The following is a 23,856-nucleotide window of genomic DNA, read 5'->3' on the forward strand; positions in this document are numbered from 1 at the left end:
CCTCTTGGAAGAAGCAGTCTGACTTGTGGTCAAGATGGTAAAGTAGGTAAATGCTGTGCTTGCCTCTTCCAAGGACTACATCAGATTTACAATTAAATTATAGAAAAACCATCAGTGAGAACCATCTGTAGACTAGCTGAACAGAAGTACTACAGGTAATGACAGAAAAAAAAAGCCACAAATAGACTGGTAGAAGGGGCAGAAATGTGGAACAGTCAGGTCCTACATCTATAGTATGGTAATTAAGAATAGAGAAGGGTATCTCAGCTACTGAGTCCCCCACCCCGTGGAATTATAGGTCCCAGCATTGTCTGCCAAAGAACAAACTTCCTAGAAGAGAATTTTCCCCAATGTCTGTGAAAAACTGAAGGGACTGAGTGAATGAGGAGGGCTGCTGGATGCTGTGTTCCTCTGGAGAGGCCTGGGTAAGGACTTGCTCACAAACTTACTTTCTCTAACCTCACTTGGGCAGCAGCTTGAAAGGCTGTAGGAATATACAGGGAGTGACTTAATTGATATTTTCAGGGCTAGGGTGGAGAAGCAGAGGTCAGAGTGGCTCTTTCTGGGATGAGAAGTGGGGGCAGGTGCCATTGCTCTTTTGATGAGCGCTTCCTTCCCACCCCAGCCAGCAGGCACATGTGGGCAACCAATTTGAGTTCTCCAATAACCTAACACAGTTTATACTATGCTGGTAATTCCTTGATACACTACCACAACCAGTTTGTATCTGGACTGATTGCTTCCATCAGGTCTTCCATACAAGCAGCTTGCCTCAGCTCACACTGTACAGTTTTATAAAATCTCTGAAAGGCCTAGAAACCTCCAAAAACCAGTGGCTTGACTTGGCATGCCTTGTACCTCTTGCTAAGCAGCTCCAAATCCAGCATAAGCAGAGTTTGGTCTCAAATTGAATGTAAGTCCCATTAGGTGCCACCAAGTCTGGTGTATGCTGTGGCCACTGATGGTTTAAATGTTAGCTTCAACTAAGCATCCATAAGCCCAGGAAACTGGTGGCAGGCCCTAATTCACATCATGGTACCCATCAAAGGATTCCAAGCCCAACACTATTGGCAGGTGACTTATTCACAGAATCTCCAAGCTCATATAAGTGACAACCAATTGCAGATAATTCTGTAATTTCCACCAGGAGACCCCAAACCAGGTACTAATGGCAATTGACCTTGGCCTGCATTGGAACTTCTCCTAAGAGACTTCATAAGCAACACGCCTTGTAGGCAGCTTCAGAACACACCAGAGCACCACCCAATTGGCTCCAAAAAAGACACATCTGAAGGTCAGGTTTGGCTGGCGCCAGAGCCCTGCTAGAGAGACTCCTGTGCTGTGAGATCAGTGCTCACACAACAGCTCATCTGTAATTACGGGCAGCCCTTTCAGCCAGTCAGCGTGAAGGTCCATTCCACCCACTGATGTGCCAATAGCAATCAAGTCTCAACTTCAAAAGAAAGGCACATATAACCCTCAAGGGACATCCCTGGAGCAGCCAACTAAGGTGACCAGGAAGACTGCATCACTGGACCCTACTGGACACCTACTACATGAGGCCACTGTGCCAACACTGGAAGATGTAGCAGATCTACTTCATATATAGAAACAAATACAGAGAATCAGCATGAAGAGACAAATGAACATATCCCAAAAGAAAGAAAAAGATCTAAATGAAATAGAGACAAGCAATCTACCAGATGCAGCATTCAAAACACTGTCTATAAGGATGCTTAATGAACTCAAGGGAGGAATAAATGAACTCACTGAGAAATTACACAAAGAAATAGAAAACATAAAAACAAGGATAGAAAACATAAAAAGAACCAATGGAAAATGAAAAATACAGTAACTGAAATGAAGAATACATGAAAGAGAATCAAAAGTCAATTAGATTAAGCAGAGGATCAGATCACTGATCTGGAACACAAGGTAGGAGAAAACTCCCAATCTGAACAACAAAAAAAAGCATTACAAAAATGAAGATAGTTTAAGGGGCCTCAGAGAAAATATCAAGCATACCAATATCTGCACAATGAGAGTATCAGTAGGAAAAGAGAGAGAGCAAGGGATTAAAAACCTATTTAAAGAAATAATGACTGAAAAGTCCCTTGGCCTGGTGAAGGAAATAGACATACAAGTCCAGGAAGGGCAGAGAGTCTCAAACAATATGAACCAAAATAGATGTGTGCCAAGATATAGCATAATTATATGCTATATAAATTATTATATATAAAATGCCCAAGGTAAGAGATAAAGAGAAAATTTTAAAGCAACCAGAGAAAAGCAGTTAGTTACATGCAAAGGGGCTCCATAAGACTGTCAGCTGATTTATCAACAGAAACTGGAGGCCAGAAACAATTAGCATGAAATAGTCACAGTGGTGAAAAGCAGATACCTAAACAAAGATTACTCTACCCAGCAATATTTCATTTAGAACTGAACAAGATAGAGTTTTACTGACAAGAAAATGCTAAAGGAGTTCATCATCACTAAAGCAGTATTACAAAAATTGTTAAAGGGACTTCTTTAACTAGAAAAGAGTAAATTAAAAATAAATATGAATAAGGAAATATAGGAGAGAAAATAATTCTCACTGGCAAGAACAAACACTTATTAAAAGCAGTACTTCCACTAAATAGAAAGCTAGTACAAAGGTTAAAAGGCAAAAGTAGGAAGATTATGTGTTTGGGAATGTGTTCAAAGTTAAGCAACTCAACTGAAAGTAGACTGGTATGAACATAGTTTGGTGTATATGAAGCACATGGTAACCACAAACCAAAAATCTACAAGAGATATACAAGAATTAAAGAGACAGGAATGCAAACACAACACTATAGAAAACTATTAAGAGATAAGAGGGAAAAAGAATAATAAAGAAACAGAAAATAACTACAAACACAATTAGTAAACAATAAAATGGCAATAACTATATGCTTATCAATAATTACTTTAAATGTAAACATGTAAACAGACTACATGCGCCAATCAAAAATCAAAAAGCAGTGAATGGATAAAAAGACAACACTTGTACATATCCTGCCTACAAGAGACCCACTTCAGATAGAAATACACATATGAACTGAAAACCAAGGGATGGAAAAAGATACTTCATGCAAACGAGATTTAAAAAAACTGCAGTAGGAATATTTATATTAGACAAAATAGACTTAAAACACAGGCTGTAACAAGAGAAAGTAGGTCATTTAATAATGATAAAGGATCAATCAAGCAAGAGGATATAAATCATAAACATCTATGCACCTAAAGTAGGGGAATCTAAGTACATAAAGCAAATATTAATAGACATAAAGGGAGACATTGGCAGTATACAGTTATAGGAGGGGACTTTCACATGCCATTGACATCAAAGGAAGATATCCAGATAGAAAATAAGCAAGGAAACAATGGCTTTGAGTAACACAAGCCAGGTGGACTAAATTGATGTATTTAGGACACTTCTCTTAAAGAAGACCGAATTCATTCCAAGCACCTTCTCTGATCACGATGGTGTGCAACTAGAAGTGAATTACAAGAAGAAAACTGAAAAACACACAAATACCTGGAGGCCAAATAACATGCTTCTAAACAGTGAAAGTGTTAACAATGAAATCAAAGGAAAACAAATTAAAAGATATCTTGAGACAAATGGAAACAAAAACACAAGTACCTCAAATCTACGAAATACAGACAATGGAGTTCTAAGAGGGAAATTTATAGGAATAAATGCCTACCTCAAGACACAAGAAAAATCTCAAATAAACAAACTATCATCACACTAAAGAAACTAGGAAAAGAACAACAAACAGAGTCCAAAGTGAGTGGAAGAAAGGAAATAAAAAAGATCAAACTGGAAATAGATGAGAGTCTAAAAACCAATAGAAAAGATCAGTGAAACCAAGAGCTGATTCTTTGAAAAGATATACAGAATTGATAAATCTTTAACCAGATTCATTAAAAAAAGAAAAGAGAGGACCCAAGTAAATAAAATAAAAAATGAAAGCAAAGAAGTGACAACTGACACAACAAAAATACACAAGATCATAATAAGCAAATATTATGAATAATTATATGCTAATAATTTGGACAATCTTGAATAAATTCCTAGAAACATAAAATTTTCCAAAGCTGAATCAGGAAAAAATAGAAAATCTGAAAAGATTAATAATTACTAATAAAATTTAATCAATAATCAAAACACTCATAATAAACAAAAGCCCTGGACCAGATGACTTCAGAGGTGAATTTAACCAACATTCAAGAAGCATTAATACCTTTCCTTCTTAAATCATTCCAAAAAAATTGAAGAGGAGTGAAGACACCCAAACACATTTTAAGAGGCCAGTGTCACCCTAATACCAAAACCAAAGAAAATAACTACAAAAATAGAAAATTATAGACCAATATCCCTGATGAACATAGATGCAAAAATCCTCAACACCTATTAGCAAACCAAATTTAGCAATACATTAAAAAATTTATACACCATGATCAAGTGGGATTTATTCCTGGATGCAAGGTTGGTTCAATATTAGCAAATCAATTAATGTGATACACTACATAAACAAAATGAAGGATGAAAACCATATGATCATATTAATGAAGAAAAAGCAACTGAAAATATCCAACATTCATTTATGATAAAAACTCTCAGCAAATTCAGAATAGAGATTACATAACTCAACACAATAAAGAGCATATGTGACAAACCCACAGCTAACATCATACTCAATGGTGAAAAGGGGAAAGCTTTCTTTTTAAGGTAAGGAAAAGACAATCCACTTTTACCACTTTTATTCAACACAGTATTGGAAATCCTAGCCACAGCAATCAGACAAGAAAATGAAATAAAAGGCTTCCAAATTGAAAAGGAAGAAGTAAAACTGTCATTAATTGCAGATAACATGATATTATATGTAGAGAACCCTAAGGATTCCACCAAAAAAACTATAAGACCAATACATGAATTCAGGTAAGTACCAAGATACAAAAGAAATAATCATAAATCAATTGCATTTTTATACATTAATAATGAACTATCTGAAAAAGAAAGTAAGAAAACAACCCCATTTATGATTGTATCACAAAGAATAAAATATCTAGAAATAAATTTAACCAATGAGGTAAAAGACATGTACTTGGAAAACTGTAAGACATTGACAAAAGAAACTGAAGAAGTTACAAACAAATGGAAGGATATACTGTGCTCATAGATCAGAGGAATAAACATCATTAAAATGTCCATAATATCCAAATTAATGCAGTTCCTATAAAAATACAAAAGACATTTTTCAAAAGGCTAAATAACCCTAAAATTTGTATGGAACCATAGAAACCCTGAAGAGGCAAATCAATATTGAGAAAGAACAAAATTACAATTATTATGCTAGTTTATATTGAAGTATACAATGAGCTATAGTAATCAAAACAGCATGGTAATAGCATAAAAACAGACACATAGGTCACTGGAAGAGAATAGAGACCTCTGACATAAACCTCTGCCTGTGTCACCAATTAATCTATGACAAAGGAGAAGGGAATATACAATAGGGTAAAGACAATCTCCTCAATAAATAGTATTGGGAAAAATGGGACAGATACATATAAGAATAAACACAAAGTTGATTATGGACTTAAATCTTATACTTGAAACAATAAAACTAGTAAAAAACGTAGGCAGTAAACTCTTTGACATTACTGTTAGTAATATATATTTCTTGGCTATGTTTCCTCAAGCAAGGGAAAAAAACAGAAAAAAAAATAAAGAAATGAGTCTACATCAAACTAAAATGTTTTTGCAGAGTGAAGGAAACCATCAACAAAACAAAAAGACAACCTACTGAGTGGGGAAAGATATTTGCCAATGGTACATCTGATAAGGGGTTAATATCCAAAGAGTATAAGGAACTCATTCAGATTCATGCGCGCGCGCGCGCGCACACACACACACACACACACACACACACACACATCCAATTAATAAATGGGCAGACAGAGGACCTGAATTGGTACTCCAAAGAGGACATACAGAGAGCCAAATGAGATGTTCAACATCAATAACCATCAAGGAAATTCAAATGAGAACCACAATGAGATATCACCTCACACCTGTTAGAATGGCTATCATCAATAAATCAACAAAGTGTTTGTGATGATGTGGAGAAACAGGATTCATCATGCACTGTTGGTGGGATTTTAAGTTTGGGCACCCACCATGGAAAACAATAAGATTTTTAAAATTTAAAATAGAACTACTGTATGACCCAGCAATTCCACTGCTGGATATTTATCTGAAGCAATCCAAAACACTAATTTGAAAAGGCATATGAACCTACCTGTTATTGCCACATTATTTACAATAGCTTGGATACGAAAGCAACTCTAATGTCCATCAATAGACAATTTGTAAAGAAGTGGTACACCTATACAATGGAATATTACTTGGCCATATAAAAGAATGACATCTTGGAATTTATGACAACATGGATGGATTTTGAGGGTATTATACGAAATGAAATAAGTCAAAGACAAATACCATATGATTTCACTTATATGTGGAATCTAAAAAACAGACTAAATATAACAAAATGGAAACAAACTGATGGATACAGAGAACAGATTGATGGTTGCCAGATGGGAGGCAGTTTGGAGGAATGGGTGAAAAGGGGGAAGGAATTAAGAAGTACAAATTACCAGTTATAAAAACAGTCATGGGGATGTAAATTACAGCATAAGGAACATACTCAATTATATGTTAATAACTTTGTCTTGTGTTAGATGGGTACTGGACTTACTGGGGTGATCACTCTATAAGTTATATAAATACCTAATCACTATGTTGTATGCCTGAAACTGGTATAATGTTGTATGTCAGTTATAATTGAAAAAAAGTAAAAAATAAAAGAAGCAGTCTTATGGCATCAGGGTGGACTGGGAATTGGAATGACCAGGCATCACTTTGACTCTTCCTCGCTTTTGCTCAGGCTCAACACCTGTGAAATGATGGGGCTGGTTGACATGAACTCCATGATGTCCCCCACAATTGGTTTATAATTGAAATATAACATTGTAATAGCTTCAGGTATACAACTTAATGAACTGATATTTCTAAATATGCGAGATGATCACCACAGTAAGTCTAGTAACATCCCTCTCCTTGTATAGTTACAAATCTTTATTTTTCTTTTGATGAGTTGTAAATTTTATTCTCTAGCAGCTTTCAAATATGCAATCCAATATTATGCATGGTTTCTTTATCAGTAGTTGGATTAATCAACAATGAGCAATGGAAAGTTCAATATGACTTTCCTTTGTAAACTTGGGTTGCTATGGATAAAAATATTTACATAGCAAATCACTTGCCCACTAATGAGTTGTGGTCTCTGAACAGAGTTACAAAGCATCATGAATCTTTTTTCAATGAGGGTTTGATTGTGCAAAAATATAGAAACCAAATTTATTTGCTGTATTCATACATTTTAATGAAGATAATTTTCTTCTGTATGATGTGAGAAATTTTTGTAACCTGCAAGGTAGACAAAGATAGACTCAAAGACAAAATTTCAGTGAAGGTGCCGTAGTAAGTAGAATTATGATGTCTTTTAAGAGTTCTCTTCCCTGGTGACCACTCTTAGAACATAGTCCTTGTGCCTGTGGATATGATGAATATTAATCCTATGATGAGATTATGTTACACAGCTCACTTGACTTCAGGGTGGACATTTCCAGGTGAGCATCACCTCACTATATGAACCCTTTAAAAGAAGATTTCTCCAGTTAATGACAGAAGTATTCAGAGAGAAACAATACAAGGATCTGCTGCACCATTGCTGACTTGAAGATGGAGGGGAGTTTCCCAGAACCTTCATTTGATAATACAAGCCTATGTGAACCTTGTTTTCAGCTTGAGGTACACTGGGCAGGGTACCTGTATCATGTTCTGGAATATGACCTGAAGAACTGTGAGCTAATAAATACGTGTTGTTTTAAGCTGCTAAGTGCATGCTATTTTGTTTTGCAACAATAGAAAGTAAAAAACTGGATTTTTTTTTTTTAGAAAAAGCAGGGGGCTGTAGCCTATAGAGCCCTTTCACTCGGAAGAATCCATGCTCATCTACAGTGAGAAACACATGAGCTATGGAGTCACAAAAAGGGAATCTAGGCATCACTTTAGAAAGACAGTTTTCAGGAAGGATGTAGGCTAAGACATGTTACCATAAGCTTTTTCTGGAACACCTGATTGTCATCCTTGAAGGAGTTCTCCATGAACACTTTAATGGCTTCCCTCTCACAGGCCGCGTGCAGGTCCAGCAGCTCCTGGAGCGTGTCTGTGGGGAGCCTCACTTGCTGGGCCATCTGCTGGCTGTAGTGGTCGGCTGCCTTCTGCAGGGCCGCTGAGTTCTCAAGCTGGGCCAGGGCTGCCACTGCGTTCTCCAAACAAGGCACCACTCCACTGTTGATGGTGTCCACATAGGCCTTTGCCAGAGTCCCCAGCCCTGAATGACACATGATATTTAGGAAATGAACAGGAACTTGTCACTTGTTGTTTTACAAGATTTAGAGAACAGCATTTTAAAAATCACAATTGTATTGAACTTAAGTTTTCTGTTTTCTCTTTCTTCTTCTTCTCATGTTCCTCTTTTTCCCCTCCTTGACTCATCTTCCTTTTTCTTTTATGTGTTCACTTTCTAATAACTTTATTATATATTCTATTCATTCTATATTGATTTATGAATTCATTGCATTATAATATTAAAATAATAATTTCAACAAATATGTTCAAGGATTTCTTAGAATAGTTTTCTCATTGAAATTTTAAAAAGAGTTTATTTATAGGGAAGCAAAGTAGATCATTTGTGGGCACTATTCCAAAATAAATGTGGGACCCCTTTAAAAAAATCATCAAGAATTTCAGGACAGTTACAAAAGCATTAAATCAAGTGTGGGCACATCTCAGTACAGGGCACTGTGTGTACCCAGGTGGCATATTCATGAACTTAGCCCTGTACATAAGGCTGTGGTTAAATTTGCTTCTCAAATTCTAATGAACTTTCAGAGGCTCATGTTTTGTTATATATTTTCTAAATGGTGTAAATTCACAAAATATCTAGTGTATCCTACCAAGACACACTGAATTCATAGTCTTCTTATCATCATGCCAATTCCTATCCTTAACAGTAGCTTGTGCTTATGTCACTAGTGTACTAGTTTCATGAGATACATCCTTCATACAGGGGAACTTGAATGAAAAAACATGCATGTCTATGTATGGTGTGAATCTCTGCTTTTTCCACATCACATAGGGAAGGAAACAAAATTACCAGCAAACCCCGAGTGCAATCACATTGAAGTACAGAAAGATATGCTGTAACAAATAAGACTCACCATTCCCAGTGACAATGATTTCCTGTCTTATGGTTTTGGTTTTTGCATGTGTGAAGATATATTGACAGAAATTTTTGGATTGCTCTTGGAAATTCAAATCTAGTTGGTTTTCTGGCATGTCTTCCATATGCTGCAATAATTTTTTGTCATTTGTAGGCCGGTCAAGGACAAAGCAATTCCTCCTTGGAAAGAACTTTCTGATAAATCCTCTAGGCAAGTTGGCTTTTTGGATTTGAGGATCCTCACCTGTAGAAAGAAAAAGATCAATCATTGATGAGACAGTCGTCAAGTAAGGAGATTGAAGACTTTCGGTTCCAGGGATCTTTACATCATTTTAACACTAGTGCCTGTTAAGTCTCCTTTTATTTACTCATGCAAAGCCCTTAAAGCTAACCTACCCAAAGCAGAGAAATTTTACTAATTTATTTTTGTCCAAGACCAGGAGCAAAGGAAGTACTTCTGGAGAAGAAGTGGGGGTGTCCATCCCATGTGAAAAATCTTATGATTGTTTTCCTTAGCTCTTCCATTGTGTTCTGTGGCTTGCTTATTTATTAAATTTTTATTGAATAATAGATTAATCTCCAAAACTGACAGAAATACTTTTGATATTACTATGTTCATATCAAAAATAACGTGTGGTATCCCATGTGAGAGTAAGTTATTTCCTGGTAGAAATAAGGGTATTTATAATACTTCGGGGGAAAATATCATGTTAGAGAAAGACAATACAATGAACAGTAAAGAAAAACTTCTAAATATCAGATAAAAAATAAACACAATATAAATATGTTCAGAGAATTATTTTTTCACAGACACCATCAAAACAAGGCTAACCTTATGCCACTTGGAGACCTTTTTACCTGCTCTCTATACCAGATTATATTGAATGTGACAGTGTTACACAGAGGAATTCAGTGTTACAAAGAGGAACATATGTTAGCTCTTCAATAAATGATTCTTGTATGAATAAATAAAGGATTAAATAATCAAAAATAAATATGTTTCTAGGTACCACCCATTATCCTCTCTGCTAAATGTACTCTGTATAATAAATTTATTATATCAACATCGTAACATATTGTATGAGGATATAGACTGAATAAAGTTATGAAAAACAGATAATAAATGATTTAATAGTCTTACTGGAATGATACATCAATGATTTTTAAAAAACATTTAGTGTATAAATATCCTTTATATGAAGGAGATATACCTATGCAGACTAATAATGTAGACTATAAAAATAAATTTCAAAAACAGTTATTTGATATCCGTGTGAGTTTGTGTTTACCATCTTTCACACTAATGGGTATTTTTCTCAGAGTAGAAATAGAGAAGCTCTGAACTTAATAGTAACACAAGTCTTTGAGCATTGGGATGTTTGAGCAGTTTTGTAATCCTAATTTTTTTCATGTCAATTTTTAAAAATCATTTGGTCTAATATTGGATACTACATTTTCTCAGCCAACTTAAATTCTGGTCACTGGAGTTTTTTCAATAATAAAAATAAGTGAAATCATACCAACCTGTTACACATATATCATCATTAGCAAGGGCCTCAATGTGATCAAAAATAAAGACTGACCTTCTGTGCTGAATCACAAGGCTCAGTTGATCCTACTGAACCTTCCACCACCCAGACCATCCTCTGATACCTGGAATCAACTTCAAGGCATTCTGCAGGTATTCATCTTCAGTGATGGGGAGTCCATCCATCTCCAGCTGCAGCATGAAATCACGTACAGCCCAGATAAGATCTGGAAAGAAACTCATAAACTCGGCTGAGTCATCTTCTTCACCAGAGCTGGGAGAGGATTTTGTCCTGATTAGCTGTGTTAATTCAGTCACATAGCTGGGCTCTAGCTAAGGAATGAGAAATACTTTACACCACAATTTCCAGATCTTACTCAGAAACAATGTTTATAAACATTCTTGCTCACCCTGTGTCCCTTTCTTCTGAACAATGATTACTAACACAAGGAAAAAACTAACAACAAGATCGTCTCAGTTATATTCCCACAGACTCCAAGACACATGGATGTGTGGCCCCCGGAAGGATACTGCAGCTGCTCCAGGGCCTGGTTGTTGATGGTGCCCATGCTGTTGTAGACGAACATGCTGCTCAGAAGCACGGCCAGGGCGAAGATCCACGAGTCATTCTTTTGGTTCCCCTAGAAAATGCATTGCAGCAGACATCTTAGGTATCTACTATTTTTGTTTGTTTTAAAGTGTTAAATTGAAATGACAACACCTAAAATAAAGAAAGTACCATTTTAATCAAACATTTACTTTATCAAACATCTGCTTTACAAATAGAAGCAGAACAGAAACAGTCATAGACACAAGGAACATTTTGATGGTTGCCAGTTGGGAGGGCAGTTGGAGGATAAGTGAAAACAGTGAAGCCAGTAAGAAGCGCAAATGAGTTGTTAGAGAATAGTCGTGGGGATGTAAAGTACAGCATAGAAAATATAGTTCATAATATTCTAACAACTATGTATGGTGTCTGATGGGTATGAGATTTATGGGAATGATCATAGTTATATAATATCTAATCACTGGGGTGTAAAACGGAAACTGATAAATAACATATGTCAACTATAATTGAAAGTTAAAAATGAGTTCAAAAATATAAGGAAAATGTCAGTTTTTTTCCTATATTGACTATAAAATTAATATGAGAAAAATTCTCAAAGCCAAACTACAAATGATAGCTGTATTCTAAGATGTGAACACAGTGGACAAAAATTTAACTTTATAAATGCACTGATCTTTCTTTCAACAGATACATTTTCCCAACTTGGCTCTCATCTTACAATGTAATCCATCACTAAAATACAAATTACACCTACATTGGCTTGATCTAGACTTATTTAGGTATTAGTCTTTTTCATAAAACAAGCTTGATAAGTACAATGAGTCAATATGAAAATGTGTTTTATGGCTCAAATCATACTACAGTATTGGTTTCTCATCACACATTTAAACACAAAGGAAAACTGAAGCAAGTCCCATTTAATAAGTGATATAAAACAAGTGAAACAATTATGGTTAATGCAACCTATGCTGCAGAAGCTGACTTGTTTCACAGTCAGAAAACACTGAGCCTTCTCTGGCCGTGTCGTGTACGAAAGTGCACCCTCTCTGAAACAGTCTTAGTAATGGGCACACAGTATCCCAAACCCCATGAATTAGACAAAATATTACATTTGAGGAACTCCAAGGTGGAAAAGCTACTCAAAGCATTTCATCTCAAGTGACTGAGCAGGTAGTTAAAAAATAAATTCATTGAAAACCTGGGAGTATAAGAGTCACATCATTTCAGAAAGGGAATTGTAAACTGACTGCTTGCTGGCCTGCTGAACCTAAGGGGACTCTACTTTTCATTTCTAACCAGGCACAGAAGAAAAAAAGAGACTGGCTAATTTGGTTGTTGTATCCAAATAAAGCGCTAACTTATTGAAACCACTAAATATCCAAAGTAACAACTGAACCACACATGCCAGTTACAAGCTAAGACAATGATAACAATTCAGATCTGCTGTTAAAAGTAAAGATTCATATACAGAATTATCATAATGCCATTTTAAGTATTATCTACTTTTAAAAAAATCACACATCTTCATCACTTAGGAAGAAATTTCCCTTTTCTTCAAAGGGATGTTGATGTTAAATATGATTGAAAACATTTGAGTAGAACCGTTTTTCATTTTTCCTCAATCTACTAAATATTCTCCAGTGCCATTTAGTAGTTTTATATAAGATATGCACTATTTGGGTTACTTTAGGAAAATAAAATGGCAAATACTGAAGTTATACAAGATCGAAGAGGGCTCTCATTTTTAAGCAAACCTGGAACACAGAAGGCAGTCAGCAATATGTCAGTTAAGAGCTCATTTATTCAGTAAAGTATTCAGTATTTAGTATGTAGAGAATTGGAATGTACCACTGAAGACTGTTAGTTCTTGAAGAACTATGATAAACACTTTTTTATCAAAAGACTTAGTGTTAAGAATGTTTTTGTACCCACTTCTAATGTGGTAGGAATACATCAGATTTGAATTTCCCTAGGTCTACTCTTTGTTTCAAGAAATCAGAATAATTGCTTTTTTTACTGTGATTGTTTGCAGATGGCATGATAGTGTACACAGAAAGTCCCATAGACTCCACCAAAAACCTACTTGACCTAATGAATGAATTTGGCAAAACAGTGGGATACAAAGTCAATATCCAGAAATAAAAGGCATTTTTGTACACCAATAATGAAATGTCAGAATCAGAAATCATGAAAAAAATCCCATTTGCTATAGCAACAAGAAAAATAAAGTACCTAGAAAAAAAACTTAACCAAGGAGGTAAAAGATGTATACTCAGAAAACTACACAACCCTGAAGAAATAAATTAAGGAAGACACAAATAAATGGAAGCATATACCGTGCTCATGGATTAGAAGAATTAACATCATCAAAATGTCCATACTACCCAAAGCAATTTATAGATCCAATGCAATCTCTATTAAAATACCAATGATGTATTTCACAGATATAGAACAAACATTCCAGAAATTTATATGGAACCATAAACGACCCTGAATAGCTGCAGCAATTTTGAGAAAGAAAAACAAAGAAGGAGGGATCACAATACCTGACATCAAACTGTATTACAAGGCCACCGTAATCAAAACAGATCATAAGGACAGACACATAGATCAATGGAACAGAATAGAAAGCCCAGAAATAAAACCATGACACTCTGGTCAATTAATATTCAACAAAGGGGGCAGAAGCATAAAATTGAATAAAAATAGCTTCTTCAACAAATGGTGTCAAGAGAGCTGGACAGCTACATGCAAAAAATTGAAATTTGACCATCAACTTACACCATACACACAAAAAAACCCTTAAAATGGATAAAATACTTAAATATACATCACAACACCATAAAAGTCCTAGAGGAGAACATAGGACAATCTCAGATACTCCATGCAGCAATATTTTCACTGATATGTACCCTAGAGCAAGGGACATAAAGGAAAGAATAAACAAATAAGGCTTCATTAACATAAGAAGCTTCTGCACGACCAAAGAAAACATCATCAAAATGAAAAGGAAACCAACCATATGAGAAAATATATTTGCCAATGATTCCTTGGACAAGGGTTTGATCTCCAAAATATATAAAGAACTCACATGACTCCACTCCAGGAAGACAAACAATCCATTAAAAAATAGGCAAAGGACCTGAACAGACACTTCTCCAAAAAGGACATACACAAGGCCCGGAGGCATATGAAGGGATGCTCATCATCACTAGCCATCAGAGAAATGCAAATTAAAACTATAGTGAGATATTACCTCACACTGGTTAGAATGGCCATCATAAACAAATCAACAAACAAGTGCTGGCGAGGTTGTAGAGAAAGGGAAGCCTAGTACACTGTTGGTGGGAATGCAGACTGGTGCAGCCACTTTGGAAAACAGTTTGGAATTTCCTCAAAAAGCTAAAAATGGAACTTCCTTTTGACCCAGCAATCCCATTGCTGGGATTATACCCTAAGAATCCTGAAACACCAATTCAAAAGAACCTATGCACCCCAATGTTCATAGCAGTATAATTTACAATAGCCAAGTGCTAGGAGCAACCTAAGTGCCCATCAGTAAATGAGTGGATCAAAAAATTACGGTACATTCACACAATGGAATACTGCACAGCAGAAAGAGCTACTATCCTTCTTGACAGCATGGATGGAACTGGAGAACATTATGCTAGAAGAAATAAACCAGGGGGTAAAAGACAAATACCATATGATCTCACCTATAAGTGGAACCTAATCAACAAAACAAACAAGCAAGAAAAATATAACCAGCAACATTGAAGGAAAAAACAAACCGACAGTAATGAGAGGAAAGGAGGGAGGAAGGTAATGGGGGAAAGAAGGGGAAGTGTCAAATCAAGGAACATGTATAAAGGACCCATGGACAAAGCCAAAATGAGGAAGGATAGAGGGTGGGAGGGGCAAAGGAAAGTGGTGGTGGGCAAATGGAGACAAATATATTTGAACAATTAAAAAAAGAGTAATAACTTAAAAAAAAGAAAACAGAACAAGATACAACTATACGTGACTAGTTCAAACACAGTTTTAAAATACACAGTTGGGTTTGTGTATTATGAATTTTACACTCAAAATCATTTCTCTTCCATTCCAAGGTTAGTAACCCAGCCAGCTTAAATCAAATGTTTTTCTCACCGAGGCCACAGTGTATGGATGACTGATTGAAGTACTATTTTAATGGGAAGAAGTGATCAAGAAAAAATTTCTAGGTCAAAGCTTCAGTTGTACAGGACATGAGTGGCCTTGAATCAGATCACTCTTCAACTCTAGAACTCCTTTACTAACAGCAGTTTATAAATCACACTAGGAAAATGTCCACCTCTTTCCACACACCCAAAATGGCAAGAGCTAACATGTTTGAAATGTGGTCATTGTAACTTTTCACTTGGAAGGCAGAAGCAGCCTGGAAGGTGGGCTGGGTCAAGCTATCTCCATCTCTGTCTTCCCCAATCTTTTAGACTGAGCTAATCAGTGAGCTCACCAATAAAACTGTATAAATTAGAAATATACTAATGCAAACTAGAGGGGCAGGACTGTTAGCCTTGAGGGAAGAGGACTAGCCACAGAACTAGTGTCTTTTTCAAAGGATATCCACAGAGCTGGTTGGTCATTTTTGATCCTGGAGACTGGTGCTCACCTTTGTGAGGGTGGGTTACCATCCCTACTTGATACCTCACCATGTGAAGGTTTGACAGACCTAAACTAAACTTGAATGTTTATGAATACAATTTTCCAGCCACTCTTGGTCTCTTTTTCCCAAATCTAAATAGGGAAAAATACATGAAACGTTTCAGATCACCCAATACTCAGGGCATAAACCCCGTGATCAGTACTATAAAGATGTAAGAACTAATTGAAAGTTCACTTCTATTTATCTACTAAAAACTTAGCCACACCAGCCTCTTTTATTTAAGTAGCTGTATTTTACAAGATTTCCTTTACCTTAAGCCTACAGTCAACAAGTCTATAATACGGCAAACACAATATACTGTGACCATTAAGCAATGACAGAGCCAGCAAACACCTGTGCCCTAAGGTTCTTTCATTAGTTTTCCAAATTTGAACATAATTCAGCACTATTTTTGAAAGTTTTTTAAATTTTCTATTTTTCTATTAGGCTGACAGATGTGTTGCTTGTCCTGTCCTTGGATTTCAGATTATTCGAACACATTTTTGAAAAAGCTTCGTGTCACTTGCTAAAATCAAATTTTCATATCTGTGAATATAACTTAGTTAATTTCAAAAATCTAACTTTGTGACCCAAAAGTTCATAACCTAACAGGCCCACTTTTAGAAACTTTCTTCATAGATCACAATTTTTTAAAAGATTTATTTTATTCTCATTTGAGATTGAGGGGAAGGAAGAGAGAAACATCCATGCGAGAGAGACCAGTGATTGGCCGCCTCCTGCATGCACAAAAACATATGAGAAGAGACAAAAATAAATTAAACATTACATTTGTCTACACCACTATCTAGTTCTTCATATTAATGTTACTATTAAACAATAGAAAGCAGGTGGCAATTTAGGGACTGGAAAAGAAATAAAGCCCAAAACAACATTTTCTACCATGTTTATTCTTCACAATGTAGAGCTGTGCTCAGAGACCACTTCTTTTACTTCTTCAGGGTGTGGGGATTCAGTTGTATATAAAATTGAACCTTCTCAAAAGCTGAGGGATACTAGAAATGATGGGTCAGTATCCCGGTACATTGTCATAAATACAAATGATGGTGCAGTTACCGCTTGTAATTTTTAGGGACTGACTGCATACAAGGCTTTCTCTTGAATTTGAATCCAAACAACTTGTGTTCCTTAGGTTTGGTAATATGTTCAGGCATTTACGGATGCTGTGGAGGTTCAAAATTTGGTCTCAACCAGTTACCAATACAGTCATCAATGACTCAGTCTTGCAGGACTCCATCTTGACCACCTGGTATCTCTGTCATTAAACCTTTCAGTCCTTTGACTTCATCTTCTCTGGGGTTAAGTCCATCATCAGGTAATTCAAAGAAAGTTTTCCCCAACTGTAGCAGTAATACATGGGTAGCCAGTGCTCATGTATAATCAGAATCCCTTCTATAGTCATCCTCATTAAATTTTATCAAGTTCCTCCCTCACATGCTGAAATGTGGCTGCAACAGAGCTATCCTTTCCATAGAAGGGCTCTTTTGTAGCAAAAGTGTACTTGGTGAGAAAGTCTAGGTTGATGGTATGCTCCAATGTAAGGGGCTTGGTCTGCTAGATGTACTTGTTGCTGACTAACCCCATGCTGGGCAAGGTGGTCTGCCGGTGATTTGGTGGCACTGGGACATTCCTCCCAAGCACTGAAAGCCACTGGGAAGGGGGAAGCAGGGAGACTTTTCCAGTGTGAGAATCAGTTTTCTCTCTTCCACTCAGCAGCCATTGCCCATCATTAACTTGAGAGTACAAGAGGAGTATGCATGTCAAAAGTGAGTTCAGTGTCTATTCTTCATTCACTCATTCAGTTGCTTGTGCACTATGTAAGCTCTACAATGACTGAATAGTAGAGTGAGTAACAACAACTCTGAAGATGATGCTAAATTCAAGCCTCATTTTGGGTATTTACATCGACCCCCCACGGCCTGGATTTATTTAGCTATTAATAGAAGTAAACAACACTGTAAAGATGTGCCATATATTTAATACATTGCCTAAAACATAGACATATTCTATAATAATTGGGTAATGATATTTCTTTTTCTATTTCTCTTTTTTAATGTTTTCACTAGAACCATGGAACATACAGAAAGGCATATAAAACATAAATATACAAATTAACAAACCATAAAGCAAACACTCCTCTAACCATCAAGAAAGAGACATTGTAAATGTCTTTAGAAGACCTGACTGTCTCCCTCTCTATTATAATCCCTTTCCTCTAAACTAATTACTGATATGCTTATTACAGTAAGTATTTCTTGCTTTGGGCAATGATCTCTTTGCAAATTTTTCCCAACCACAGGCTAACTGTGGACAAAAATGCTGTTCAATTAAATTCATCAACTATTCATTGTGAGTCTAAAAAATTCCAGCTACTACATTTGCTTCTATGGATATAAAGTTCCGTAGGGCAGTCTCTGACCTCCAGAGATGACTCGCTGGAGCGTCAGATGTACAAGGCAACATATAAATGCATCCAAGGTGATAAACTCTGCCTAGAGTGAAATCCAACACTATAACATAAAAGACAAAGGGGAATGCAAAATCTAGAAAAAGTACTCCATGATTTCAGGGCAAGAAGTGATTTAAATCTGAATGCAGTATAATCCCATTAAATTGAAAATAGCTGGGCTTTAAAGAATTGGCAGAATGTGGAATTGTGGAGCAAAAGAGACCATACAGGTAGTAGGACCAACCAAAGCCAATCAGAATTGTCAGAAGTGTGGCCATATAAAAGTATTACAGGGTTATTTCATTTGATTGAAGTAGTGGTTATGTGTGTGGTTGGTGGGAGTAGATGATGAGGCTGAAAACAAGATTCAGGGCAAGTGATGAGTGACTTTGCAATAGCGTTAGATACTATGGAAATACACGAAAGTTTAAGGGCACCAAGTAATTCTGTTTCTAGAAGTACAATTTGGTATGTCTTGTTGCCTTGACAAGTATGATTATGTAAAAAGAAGACGGTTTATGCAAACCACAATCTATTAGACATCAGTAGATAATCATGGGTTTATGCTGAGCTGATTATTGAGTATTTTTTACATTTAGATTTTCTAAATTTATTCCCCCACCTTTAAAAAAAAGTTAAAAAAAGAGACTTCTAGCCAAGATGGAGGCATAGGTAAATACTCATTGCTTCCCCGTACAACCAAAAGCAGGATAACAGCCACATTAAAAACAAAAACAACCAGAACTGCCAGAAAATATAAGTGTATGGAAGTCTGAGAATCAAGGAGTTACAGAAGAAACATCCATCCAGACTAGTAGGAGGGGCGGAGTCAGGCAATGGGGGCAAAGATGGTAGGCGGAAAGCCAGCAGACCAGGTGGGTGAGGTAGCAGCTGATAGACTTGGATATCCCACATTCACATGCAGATAAGCCAGCAGGAACAATTGGGGACCGAGACAGACAGCACAACCCAGGGTTCCACAGGAGGAAACTGAAGCCTCAAAACCTCTGGATGTAAAAACCAGTGGGAGTAGTGGTGGCAGTATAAACTCCCAGCCTCACAGAAGAGTTCATTGGCGAGACCCATGGGGTTGTAGAACATACACAAACCCACCCACCCAAGAATCAGCACCACAAGTGTCCATTTTGCATGTGGGTAGCAAGGGAAGTGACTGAAAGTGGGGCGAGAGCCAAGCAAGCCACATTGTTCCCTCTCTGACCCCTCCCCCACCTACAGCCCCACAACACAGCTATGTAGGTTGCCCCACCCTGGTGAATAACCAAGGCTCTGCCCCTTACAATGTAAAAGGTGCACCAAGACAAAGAAATATGGCCCAAATGAAAGAACAGATCAGAACTCCAGAAAAAGAGCTAAGCAATGAGAAGATAGCCAACCTATCAGATGCAGAGTTTAAAACACTGATAATCAGGATGCTCACAGATATGATTGAGTATAGCTGCAAATAAGAGGGAAAAGTGAAGGCTATTGGACGTGAAATAAAAATATACAGGGGACCAACAGTGAAGAGAAAGAAACCGGGACTCAAATCAACAAATTGGAACAGAAGGAAGAAATAAACATTCAACTGGAACAGAATGAAGAAACAAGAATTCCAAAAAATGAAGAGGCTTAGGAATGTCTGGGACAACTTTAAATGTCCCAACTGGAATCATAGGGGCGCCAGAGGAGAAGAGGAAGAGCAAGAAATTGAAAACTTATTTGAAAAAATAATGAAAGAAAACTCCTCCAGTCTGGTGAAGGAAATAGACTTCTAGGAAGTCCAGGAAGCTCAGAGAGTCCTGGGAAATCGGACCCAAGGAGGAACACACCAAGACACATCATAATTAAATTACCCCAGATTAAAGATAAGGAGACAATCTTAAAAGCAGCAAGAGAAAAGGAGAGTTACCTACAGAGGAGTTCTCACAAGACTATCAGCTGATTTCTCAAAAGAAACCTTACAGCAAGAAGAAACCAGACAGAAGTATTCAAAGTCATGAAAGACAAGGACCTACGTCCAAGATTACTCTATCCAGCAAAGCAATAATTGAGAATGTAAGGGCTGATAAAGTGCTTTCCAGAGAAGGTAAAGTTAAAGGAGTTCATCATCACCAAGCCCTTATCATTTGAAATCTTAAAGGGACTTATCTAAGAAAAAGAAGATCAAAACTATGAGTAGTAAAATGACAACAAACTCAAAACTATCAACAACTGAACGTAGAAAACAAAAACAAAAACAAACTAAGCAAACAACTAGAACAGGAATAGAATCACAGAAATGGAGATCACATGGAGAGTTATCAGAGGGGTGGGGAAGAGGGGAGAATGGGGTAAAAGGTACAGGGAATAAGAAGTATAATTGGTAGGCACAAAATAGACAGGGGGAAGTTAAGAACAGTATAGGAAATGGAGAAGCCAAAGAACTTATATGTACGACCCATGGACATGAACTAAGGTGGTGGTGGGGATACTGGTTAGAGAGGGTAAGCAGGGCAGAGGGGGATAAAGGGGAGAAAAAATTGGACAACTGTAATAGCATAATCAATAAAATATGCTTAAAAAAAGAAAAAGCATAACAAATAAACCAGAAGAGATCTGCTGAAAAAAATTTAAAAAAAAATTTTTTTTGCAGTAATGGAAGCCAAAGATTCACTGGTGCTACTCTGAGCTTAGACACACACTAATATAAATAATGAGAAAATATTGAATTGCAAGGATCACTATAAGTACAAAATACTGCATTATATTATCCCTTAATAGTGCTTTTTGTGGGTCTAATACATGTTTTTATAGGAGTCAGTGCAGAATTCATCTTCAAGGAAGGCATATTCCTAGTGCAGCTGAAGCTTTTCTGGAGATTATTTAAGTAGGTTACTTTACTGCAACCCCTTTTCCTGGGTCCTACCTCAAACCCCATTAATCTCACACCCTTTAACTAGTAGATCCCATGAGTTATAGCTTCTTTCAGGACCAACAGGGTTAGGTTCTCAATTTTTGTATCCATGGTACCCTGTTCTGATAACACTGCATATTACTTTCCTCTTCAACTAGTTTCTGGGGCTTACTTCATTCACTGTTATATCTGTAGTACTTAACAGAAAGCCCTGACTGCAGCTGCCCAGTAAGTATTTGACATGTATCATCTGCACCTGCATTAAAATAAAAAGATCTATTCCTAATCAAAGTATTGAGTTTACCAAGAAAGTAAATTCAACAAAAGTAAATTCAAGAAGTTAGCCTCATTAGTCATAATTGAATTTGTATTTTAGAGTAATATGTCATAAAATTTTAACTGAGCTGGCATATTAAAATGTGCCAAAAAGTAAGAAGGTTCTCCGCCTCACCTTTTCTGCATCACCCAAACCCTCAGTGTCCAGAAGGACCAGAGTGTGATTTGGCTTGGAGGGGTGCGGCATACACCACATCCAGATGCCCTTGGTTTCAGAGTGCATCATGAAGCCAAGAGGGAAACCTGCAAAGAAAAGGAAGCAATATACAGTAAGAGCAGAGAGTCCAGGATGCTGAATGGGTCATCTGTGTCCTGCTAGGACCTGTAAGATACATCAGCTTTTGTTGAAATTTTTTTCTTACCTTCATCCTTGTATTTTCCTCATTTTTTCTTTTTAAATTATATATTATTAATTATGCTATTACAGTTGTCCCAGTTATTCTCCTTTGCCCCCCTCCACCCAGCATCCCTCACTCCCTCAGGCTCACCTCACACTATTGTTCATGTACATAAGTCATGTGCGTAAGTTCTTTGTCTACTTGATTTTCTATGCTGTACTTTACATCCCCATGGTTATTCTATAACTATCTATGTAGTTCTTAATCCCTTAACCTCTTCATCCATTCCCCTATATCGCAACCATCAAAATGCTCTCTGTATCCACGATTGTGTCTCTGTTCTTCTTGTCTCTGTAGATGTCCACTGAGTGTGCAGGCTCTTGGGTTTCATGGTTGGTGCAGGCCATGGTCAGCCCATCCTGTGTTTTGCCCCAGGGCCACCCTGCCTAAGCTATAGACCAATCTGAGATGGCTGCTGCTTGTGCTGGGCTTGGAGATTCCTAAGTGAAGCCAAGCTATGAATCTGGGCTGACTGCTGCTAGTGCTGTGCCTGGGGCTACTTAGCAAGAGGCATGGGGACTGGGAGCTCACTGAGGCCAGCTGTTGTTTTATTTAAAAGGATTTAGGAACTTGTGAAGCATGAGCCAAGACCAACCGCTCATATGGAAAACCTACTTATAAAAGCTGTAAGTTGGGTGGGACAGAGTCTCAGGAATCTCCAGGGTAGAGAAGTGTTAGCCAGATTGATGGAGTCTCTGTTATAGCCCCCACATGCTGGTTCCATGGCTCTGGCTGCCTTTCTGTCTGGGAGAAAGCTGTCTCCCAGCTCTCGCCTTGAGGCCAGACACTTCAGTTCCTCCCTGCATGCCAGTGGTGCCTTCCAAGCTGCTAGTCAGTGATGCATCACAAAGGGAGTGAGTCTGAGTAAGTTTGTGTGTGGGTTCCTTAAGAGAAACTGCTTGGAGCTCCAGAAGTTTCTTCCACCAACTCAATCCCCACAGGTATTTGCAGCCAGAAGTAATGGAGACTTATCTTCCTGGCACTGGAAGTCTGGGCTTGGGGGCATGGTATGGGACTGGGACTCTTAGTTCCTGAAATATCCTAAAGTTTTATCCAACACATGTGGAAATGGGACCAGCCCATTTCTTGTCAGTTCCCCTCCTACCAGTCTGGACCGGTGTGGTTTCTTTAATTCTGTAGTTGTCAGGCTTCCATTCAACTTGATTTCTACTGGTTTTGAGTGATGGTTGTTCTATAATTTAGTTGTAATTTTGATGTGGTTGTGTGAGGAGGCAAGCTGTGTATATCTATGCCAGCATCTTGACCAGCTGTCTTTTTCTTTTTTTAAACAAGTGATCAGTTCTTTGCTCACTGCCTCAGGTGGGGATAAGATGGAAGAGAAGCAGAAAGGACCTGTGAGATTTTCTAGATCCTTTTTTCTAAAGCTGAAATTAAATACACAGTGAGAGATGATATGAGATATACGCCCAGGAAGCTGCTGATGATATATCCTGTTCCATAGTCCAGGATTTTGAACACCTGACATATGCCAATGTTTCCTTCAATGAAGAATAGAAGTGAAGATGATGAAATACCTAGGGGAGGTTGACTCCTCATGGCTCGGGACATTCAATTTCCACATTCAGGGTGTAG

At 37.2% G+C, this 23,856-nt stretch overlaps 1 protein-coding gene and 1 pseudogene across 1 annotated transcript in view; both read right to left on the minus strand.

Annotated features, from left to right (window-relative positions):
- The window catches only part of LOC129085681 (guanylate-binding protein 7-like), a 34,446-nt gene that overhangs the window by 5,037 nt on the left and 5,553 nt on the right, over window positions 1-23,856 (minus strand). Inside the window, exons 3-7 of the mRNA XM_054592098.1 lie at window positions 21,981-22,108; window positions 11,449-11,558; window positions 11,043-11,239; window positions 9,388-9,633; window positions 8,218-8,498 (exon numbers count right to left, since the gene is read on the minus strand). Of these exons, the coding sequence (XP_054448073.1) occupies window positions 8,218-8,498; window positions 9,388-9,633; window positions 11,043-11,239; window positions 11,449-11,558; window positions 21,981-22,108 (962 nt within the window). The remainder of the gene's footprint in view (window positions 1-8,217; window positions 8,499-9,387; window positions 9,634-11,042; window positions 11,240-11,448; window positions 11,559-21,980; window positions 22,109-23,856) is intronic.
- On the minus strand, window positions 17,140-17,771 carry LOC129085644 (cleavage and polyadenylation specificity factor subunit 5-like; annotated as a pseudogene).

The sequence above is a fragment of the Pteronotus mesoamericanus genome, unplaced genomic scaffold (genome assembly GCF_021234165.1).
Source record: "Pteronotus mesoamericanus isolate MK-2021 breed Mesoamerican mustached bat unplaced genomic scaffold, CSHL_Meso_final scaffold_31, whole genome shotgun sequence".
Lineage (NCBI taxonomy): Eukaryota > Metazoa > Chordata > Mammalia > Chiroptera > Mormoopidae > Pteronotus > Pteronotus mesoamericanus.